The 9,550-nt window shown below is 44.6% G+C and overlaps 1 protein-coding gene across 1 annotated transcript in view; it reads left to right on the top strand.

The window, feature by feature from the left end:
- Positions 1 to 7,162: 7,162 nt before the first annotated feature.
- krt222 (keratin 222) overlaps positions 7,163 to 9,550 on the top strand; it is a 13,596-nt gene continuing 11,208 nt past the window's right edge. The window contains exon 1 of the mRNA XM_062448890.1: positions 7,163 to 7,525. Coding sequence (XP_062304874.1) covers positions 7,283 to 7,525 — 243 coding nt within the window. The 5' untranslated portion in view covers positions 7,163 to 7,282. The remainder of the gene's footprint in view (positions 7,526 to 9,550) is intronic.

The raw sequence follows: 9,550 nt of genomic DNA on the forward strand, positions 1-9,550 counted from the left end.
ATTTCTTAGCGCCTTTCATTCGTAGTGTATGTTTCAAAGGGGCTCATCTGTGCTTTAGGGGTGTGAAAAAGAACCTTCACGTAGTCCTGAGCCCAGCCGCCTGACAAGTCCTCCAAGGTTCACATAAAAGCATTCTTAACAGACTACTTGTTGCTCAACAGACACACGTACAAACACACACACATACTGTAGGGCTGCATGCAGGAAACGTAGCCATCTATCTAAGCAGTCTTGCGTGTGTGTGTGTATGTGTGTGCGTGCTTGCGTGCAACTCAAACACATTTTGATCGCCCCCTTCGGTTAAACAGGCCTACAGTAGTACTGTACTTCGACATGTTATGTAGTTGTCCATCAGAGAGAACAGGCTCTCACAACGTAGGACATCACTCCTTGATTAAGTCAGCATGAATAAGTCGATGAGAACATTGACATTCATTTAACTGTGAAGAAAACTGGTTTCGTGATTGTAATTTGCCAGAGGTGGCTGTTTGTGTATGGAACTCTAGTCTTGCTTTCAGCATATTTTTGACATATCTAGTACAATATATTTTACTTTTTGGGGCACACATTACAACCATTGTCTATGTGCAAACAGATGCAAACAGGTGGTTTCTGTGGTATGTAAGTTTAGCCGTATAAAAACTGACAAACACAAACTGGATACATAAACGTACATTTACAAATGGTACTGTTATAAAGTCATTTCAATCAGTTGTAATACACAGGAATCAGGATCACTTTCGATGACCTGCTCTTTAATCCATGTTGTCATCGTCTTGTAATTAGCCTCTGTCTACACTGTTGCTAGGGTGTTGAGTTCTGTCTGTCATGTATCTTGTCTAATACACACCAAACAATGTTCTCTAGGTCAACATTGCCATTGAAACGCATGACAAAACATGAATACGAAAGTGTACTACATACAGTACTAGAATGAAACCGCTAATCACAACTCAAAATGAATACATAAAGGCTCAAACAATATATTAGAACCCTAATGAAAGACCAGTGAACCATTCAATGTGAGAACCTGGTATTTTCAGGACAATACTATGTCAGATCTAAACCCAGTGCTTTTCAAAATTCAACGTGAATGTCTTCTTAAGCCATGGTATGAAGAGCTTGCTCCACACCCTCTGTAATCATAGCTTTGCATCGCTTAAGATATGTAGTCCCATCTTAAAATATACTTACTGTAATTACCCCCTCATTAATCTGTATTCTAAATGTCATGTCATTATGCGACTGGATCATGGAGGGGACACAGTGGTAGGAGTCCTGTAAGGGTTATAATCTCGTGCACATTGCACGTACACTAACACGTGCGCACACACACACACACTTACACCCACACACAGGACTTCAGGAGCCTGGGTTCCCAGGCTCTCCAAATAAAGTAGATGGCCAGTACTGTAGAGGTTTGCAGGAGAAGAAGAACGCATGAGAGAGCAGCCCCTCCCTTCACACACTCCACTGCAACTCTGTCTCCATGAAACTGTATCAACCAGGAGGTGGATTAGGGTGCAAATGAATACACAGTGAACAGTACTGTAAATTATTGGCGAAGCCAGTCAAATGTTAACAATCTTAGACTGGCCCTTTACATCATTTCATCCCTTGCCAGTGTGTATCCACCAGAAAGCTATGACTGACTCCCTTTGGGTTAGGTTATTCGCCTCTCATCCTTTCCCCTCCACTCCTCTTCCCATCCTGTGAATAATAATATTTCCCAGTTTTGCTGAAATTGATACCAAAGTAATGGACACCTGTTGATAAAACCACTGATGCAGCAACCCAGAATCTTGCCAAGGGAATCCATTAATAAAAAATAAAAAATTGTCAATTGCCATTTTGATGGATTCCTGTTGTAGGCTACTGTCCCAACTGGACCCTGTCATTGGGTTTGGGGGAAGGTGTGTCTCCATTGTGTGTCCTGTGTTGTGTAATGTTGTTGGCATTTGGCAGTGCTGTTGTGTGTCTGTGTATGTGTTTCTGACCCCTGCTGCACACTAATTTCCTTTATAAGGATAAATAAAGTTGAAAGTTGAAGTTAAAGTTGGTGTGGGCCTAGGTGCTTGTTCAAAGACAATGGGCTTCAAAGGCTACCTGAAGTGTCAACTGTAATTGCAGTCTAAGCTCTTCTTTGGATTGTTTCCACGTGACAGACCCTCAGGGTCTCCTGCCAGAGTTGTGGGGAGCCTTTAAGACAGAAGACTAGTCAGAAATACACCCTGGCCACATGCCATCAACAAGAGAATAAAAACGAAAAAGCAGGAATGAATTATGATAAACCTTCTATCAACTTCACACTTTCTGCGGTACTCCAAACAGTACTGTTTTCCATCGATCCAATTTTCGACACATTTTGGAATTCATTTAGTTCAATAAGAAATAGACGCTTGTGAAATAAAAGCTTGATGAACTGCTTTTAATGGTTGGTTGTTATGAGAAACCTCATGACCTGTGTTACCAGTGTCACTGGTCTTCTGGGCAGAGAGTGGGCAGCCCCTCTCCTACCCACCCCCACACACAACCCCTCACCACATATCTTACTTAACTACGCCTCCTTAGGCACACACACACACGCACACACGCACACACACACACACACACACACGCACACACACACACACACACACCCTTCCCCCCACTCATACACCTCAACTGACTTGTGTTGGGGTTGCCTCAACCTGTCTGGCTGGGTTTCAGATATGAGCCCATCCCTGATGTTCAGACGAGGGAATGAAAGTAAAGTGTGCCACTCCTTGGTGTAATAGTTTTTCAGGTAAACAGATACTCCCATGCCCCAAGGTGCTTTTCTTAATACCCTGTTCAGAGCAGATCATGATAAGGCTTAATAGTTTATCACTCCACAGAGTACATTCAGGAACGATGATTTTATTTTGCAGAGTAATGGGATTTTTTGTGTCCTTAAGTTAATTAAGTTATATTTGCATACAGTGATTGAGTGAAAATGTTGCAAGGATAAAATGTCTCAATATCGTTCTGTTTTAATTTAATGTGAAAAAGGTTGCGCTGCTCTAACAATTATTTCTTGAAACCACACCCCCACACATAAAAAAATATCAATAGAAGGCTCAGAAAGTTTTCTAAATTGAAAAATAAGAATTAACAGTGGCATGCATGGTTCCAAAGTTCTTAACCCAAGTCCACTACATTGGATAACTAAAGATAACACAATAGTTATTGATGATCTTTAATACCTTTTTAAGCTAATTTAAAAGACCTTACTTTTCAGCTAAATTGATTAATCACTTTATAGCCCTATTTAACTTGAGTCATTCGTCAGACATACAGATTAAAATGGAATACACAACATAATAGGTTGATAAGCAATATCAATTAAGTCACAAAGAAAAAAACACAGAAAAGTGTGAGAAACCGTATGTAGACCAAAAAGAAAACATTGTTCACAACCACACACTACAGCATGTTTTGTGAAATTACATTTGTATGACACACTTGTAAGAAATACATCTTAGCTTTTTTTCCCAGCCAATTAGCTAAACTACCTGTCGTAAACTACCTGACAGTCTTGCCAGAGGGAGTGGTGCAAACCTTCACACCAGAACTACCAATCACCAGTCTGCACTCATGATGAATACCTCTCAAACATTTGACGGTAGGTCTTTCTCATTGTAGCTTCAACTAGTTATCAGTGTAGTAATGTTAGGAATGACTAGTAGTCTGGGAGCCTTGACGACGGAGCCATAACAAAAAAGTTGAGGTCCCTTTGCTCTGAATGCTTGAGATGATTAAGATTTGCATAGAAGGTATGGAAGGGTGGGGGAGATTAACATTATGGACTGATGTTCACCTACGCACAATCACCTGATCAAAGGTTGCTGATTTGGGACTGGAGTTGGTTTAGGGATGCCAGGGGCTGATGTTCTAACCATCAATGACATTTTCGGTTGGAAATGCATTCAGCCAGGATTAGATCGAGTGAAGGATTTAAACAGGTGTTCACAGTGCAAGGTGGTCCAAAGATAACATCCCCCTATACACGCCCATCTTAACTTGAAAGAAATGAACACAAGAAAGCGTTTTTGCCTGAGATGATGGCTGAGTATTAACTGGCTCATAATCATTCAGTTTAACGCCATGCTGACAATGCGGTTTTAATCATTTTCCAACAGCTTAGTATTACTGTGTGTGTGTGGGGGGGTTTGTGTGGACATCCAACCATGTGTGTGTGTGTGTGTGTGTGTGTGTGTGTGTGTGTGTGTGTGTGTGTGTGTGTGATTGTGCTTGAGTGTCACATGCAGACGTGAGTGTGTGTGTGTGTGTCGCTGTGGCATGCTTGGTATTTCAGAAGCCACATGTACAGACGTGGTACTGAGACGTGTAACAAGTTCATGTGAAAGTTAATCCTTTGAGCAGATTTGGATTCATACTACAATAACCTTTACAGAAAACAAATCCGGGGCTCAGTTGTTTGTTGAATGATATGATGAATAGACAAAACAAGCGTGGCTACAGGGACACATGAGCTAAGTTACACATTCCCACCACGGCTCTCAGTAGCTTGAGGCCTCAAAGCGAGGTGAAGCAAATCGTTTTGTTATGTGGTGAAATCTTAAAATGCATGAACATGAATGGTCCACAATAGTCTTGAGATGTTGGGAGAAGATTCAACGCCAAGCCTCTGTCTGAGTTGAGCCTGCTTGTCTACATATCCTCCTATGACCCCTATTCTGTCAAGATTGGAGACGGGTTATGTATGACAGTAATGCCAGTCTCAAAAGGGAAACTCTCGCTGTGTGAGGGGCTCCCCTTAGGTCATTCCTTCAGTTCTTCAGTCCCGTCGCCTCTTACTGTTGTCACCCCAGCTTCATGCCTACAAGCCACTGCATGATTCACCCCCCTGCCCCCTCCCCTGCCGCCCCTGCCCCCTCCCTCAGGCTTAACATTTCCTGGTTTGACATTTCTGCGAATTATGTGGGACGTTAGCTGTAAGAGAGGCTCTGCGCCTTTGAAACAAGCTGGGCCACATTCCCCGCACGCAGTCACGGAAGCTGATGAGTCTCAGGATATCAGAACGACTCACTGCTACGCCCGGGTGGGGTTTGTTATCCAACCGGACTTTTTAACTGAAATCATCAATACCCATCAGCGCCCCCCAATCCTCACCGCCCTATTGGCAGGAAGAGAAAAAGACAGGTTGGGCTCCGGGGGAACGGTGTGGGCGTGTGTTTGACGGTAAGCGCGCCGACGGCCTTGCATGGCCCTCTCCACCTGCTGTTATTGTGTGTGCGTGCGAGTGAGGGTGTGTGTTCATGAGCATCTGTGTGTGTGTTGTTGTTTCATCAGATATCATGTTTTTATCAGAAGGCGGGTGTCTCTCAACGCTCCCTGTCACAGTCCAGCCCAGCTAGACTCTCATGTGGGCACATACTCTCTAGATTTCTCCTAGTGCATATCCTCGTTATGGAGCCAAACCACAACAGAGACAGCCTCTTGGATATGTACTGCAATCTTCTCATTTGTAACTCTCATGTCATCTTCTCATTAGTCTAATGCATTTCGTTGGTCCTACTTTGCTCCTATGGTAACAGGATAGCCCTGTCTCCACCGGCATAATACAACATGCCCTGGTGTTGGCTTAGTTGCCGTCTCATTGATAATCCTTTTATCCTGTCTTCACAGGGATACTAGGTGTGGTTGTTGACATTGTAAGGAAGTAGAAACTTCATCCAAAAGTCACAAGTTGTTATGTCTTAGATCAAGTTCAAGCGTAGACAATTCAGGCTATCTTGGCATTTTGTTAATCCAAGGTAGATGCAGGTGGAAGGCTGGGGATGTTTTTAAGTCCGATGAATTTATTGCGATTATTCTGTCAGAATGACGTTTTCAGTGCAATTTTTTTGGTCCTGTGTATTCTTTCTTTGAAGGGCACGCCCCAGTTTGAACAAACACATTTCAGCACAGTTCCTCTATCACTGTGTTGTTGGCGTCCGTGCTTACGCAAAACTGTCTGCTACATAAGGTAGATTAATTGAAAATGGAAGTGCTTTGCTTTCATGCTTAAGATGAAATAGTTTACACAGACTGACAAGATGGTGAAGTCATAAGATAAATGATGTTGAATCAACAGTCTGTAATCACGTTTACAAATCAACAATGACTACACTCCGTCATTGTTGCAAACTACAGGAAAACAAAGGAAATAATACCCTTGCCCCACAAATTCTGATATTTGCAGTCATGCAAACACTAAGAGGCACACAGACACACACACAGAGGTACAAACCAAACCACACAGAGCCGCACACACAAATAGAGGCACGCACACCAACGCACATAAACACACGCACGCACAAATGATCGGCTTGAAGTCCAAAGAAATGTTTTGAGCGGCATGGGTTACAGTGTTTACAGTGTTTACCGCATGCCTCCCAGCTGAGTGGGTGTATTATTGAGACGTCACTTCATCCCCAATAAACAGCGTGTGTAATGTTGGGACGCACGCAAACAGAGAACACACACTTTATCTGCGTGTCCCTGAACTTTCCCTGCACAGCTGGTGTTGCCCCTCTGTTTGAAAGCGGCTCAGTAATCCCGGATCACAGAGCACAAAGGGCTTCAGAGCGCTGGTGATGTAAGCAGTGTGGCCAGCGCTTAGCTCGGAACTCACCCCTCTCTCTGTCTCCAGAGCCTGTTGTTACTGGTGATGGGTTGGGCGGGGGCGGGGGGATGGGGGGGGGGGATAATGGGAGAACTAGCCTCGTCATGGCTAACCCCTGAGGTTTGCTGCTGACACACAGCTGTCCCAGAGCGCTAGCTCTGTTAGCTTAGCTAACGCTGTTGGCACTCCCATCTCGTTTGTGACAGGACGACCCTTGACCCTGCCTGAACCCAGAGAGGATAGCAAAAGAGTCCGCCGACGAGACGTGGAAGAATGTGGCTAAGCTCGGTCTGGGGAGAGTGGAACGGATCCTTCTGACTGTGGGGCTGGGACAGAAACACTCTCACACACACGTCCAGTGTGTTGTAACCAGGAGAGAGGGCCACGTTGCCTGAGAGGTGAGTCTATCGCTGTGTAAACATTTACCAGGTAAACACTTATGGGTTGGTGATCTCTGCTGCATGGGTGGCACGGCTCTACCCAACTGTATCATTGCGGGAGTAGACAAGTGTGTGTGTTTCTCGCTGGTGGTCTCGTTGATTGAACCGCAGCCTAAGGATTGTGTGTGTGTGTGTGTGTCTGTGAACCTATACGTGTCTGTGTGTATCGCGTCTGTGTGGGTGTGTACCGCACATGTGTGTGTGTGCGTGCGTGTGGACATCCCAAAACAGGGTTTCCATGGAACTCCTCGATGACTCCCGTACGACCATGCAGGGCTTGAATGCCCGCCTGAAGGGCTTTTTGGAGCAGGTAAACCGCCTGGAGGTGTCCAACCAGCGCCTGGAGAGCCAGATAGTGGACTGGAGCAACAAGAATATCCCCCAGCCACGAGACCTGTCCAAGCAAGAGAGGACTATTAACGAGCTTCGTGCCCAGGTGAGAATGAAACATTTAGAATGTTGTGTAACTACTGGAGCCTGTCTCCAATCTTGTATAACAGCATCCGATGACTCTTCAAGTAGGCTGAGTATTCATCCCTGGGGGGACACCAGAACTAAACGTGAACTTGTAGAGCTGAGCTGTGAACAGAGATGAATATGATTGCTACATTGCTGTAGTGCTAGTGGAGGGGACTTTTTGGTTCTAATCTAGGCCTTAATCACATGACCATACAACCAGCCCATTCCCATGCGCCCCCTAAAGTTTATTGGGTTCATGGTAGACATTTGGCAGAGCCATTTGAAATGACTGAGCTAGTGCACTTTCAAGCATCCATCTGATGGTGGATCTGATACTCTGGTTAGTTGTTGGCTAGGAATGCTATGGCCTCTCTGTACTGAAATCCTATATTTGATACTGTATCCGAGACGTGTGAATTGTATTCAAGCTTTGGTTGAAAAGTATATTATGTTTTGTTATAATTACAGAGAATCCATAACTGCATGTTGTACTGAATGTGGACATTTATTGCTCTTCCCTGCCCCTTTAGTAGACCATTAACTCTCTGCATGATCTGACATGTGGCTTGTCCGACGACCACTCCTTGGTTTACTGTCCGTGTCAGTTGTAAAGTCAAATGTACAAAGGAATTCAGGACACGGATATTTGGCCTGTTACAAACGGACGGGTCAGTGCTACGCCCCGTTGAACCCTAAAAAATTGAAAGTGAAATGGACTGGAAAGCATTATTGACCCAGCATGTTTTACAGCCCTGCCCTGTGTACCAGGTCTTCTGTGATAGAATGTCGTAAACACACCTTGAATGTCAATATTCCCATAACCAGTCGCTTTCAGATAACCTGGAAAGGCATACTGCGACATGGTAAAATGTCGTTTGATGACTTGGGTGCACATACTGCACTCTCTTGTCAAGTTTCGATTGTACCGTTGCATTTGGTTCCATTGTTTGAGTGTTGGCTAATGTTTACACTGTTTCATTTGCCGATTCTTTGATGGCGCATGATCGAAAATCAATCAGTTTAAAATTCAGTTGGAGTGTTCAACTGTCATGGCGCTGATTTACTGTCTGCATTTGTGTCAAGGTCATAAATCTGAACCGGTTTTGGATAAAAACAGGCACCACTAAGCAAAGAGACATTGACAGGAAAAATGCTGGTGGCACCTGCTCGTGTGGCTCACCAGGTAGAACACATGCTGTTTCACCTCAGGCTGTTACTCAGAGGCCTTGCCCGGTCCATTCCCTGCGAGTCTCGTGGAAGAAAAAGGGATTTCCTGTGTACTTATGTTATTCACTGATCAATAGAACTAGTCATTGGATACTAGTGAGTATGTTCTCAGGCAGGTTTGTTATTGATGAGAGTCGAGTGTGTCTATGTGTCAGGCTGACTAGACGTCAAGCGTCAGGGCAAAGTACTGGGTAAACGTCCCTTGTGATGACTACGGGGAGGGCTTCACCTATGCTCTCTCTTTGCCCTGGGAGTGGTCACGTGCTGGGAGCTGTCAATGTCTTTCTCTGTGACTGTCGTAACACCGTTACTGCCTTACCGTCCCTGTCTGGGTTTACCCTCTCGTGCCCTATAAAAGATGGTCCTCCGGCCTTCGGAGCGGCGAGAGACATGACTGAGACCTAAGCCTGGTGTTGTGTTGTCGTTTAATGTCAGAGGTCTGGTTTTCTCTCCCAATCTGCAGCTCGATCATACTGCTAAAACTCCAGAACACAACTGAACGTAGTCACTCCGTCCATGGAGAGACAGACAAAACGCTTTCTTCATCACTCTCTCCAACTGTCTCTGTCTGTAAACCGAGCACCCAAAAAAAACCATTGATCTTAATCTTTGCGGGCATCTTTGAAAGTTATTGAAGCATCCAAGTTATTGTTGGCATTCTGTCAACAATGCGTGTGGTTGAGCCTTCGGTAAGCCTAAAGATCTTAGGAAAACATTGAAGGTAAACGACTTGTCAGAAGGGTGTGAATGTGTCTGATGCATGGTGAGGACAGGG

The sequence above is a fragment of the Osmerus eperlanus genome, chromosome 22 (genome assembly GCF_963692335.1).
Source record: "Osmerus eperlanus chromosome 22, fOsmEpe2.1, whole genome shotgun sequence".
In the NCBI taxonomy this organism is placed as follows: Eukaryota; Metazoa; Chordata; class Actinopteri; order Osmeriformes; family Osmeridae; genus Osmerus; species Osmerus eperlanus.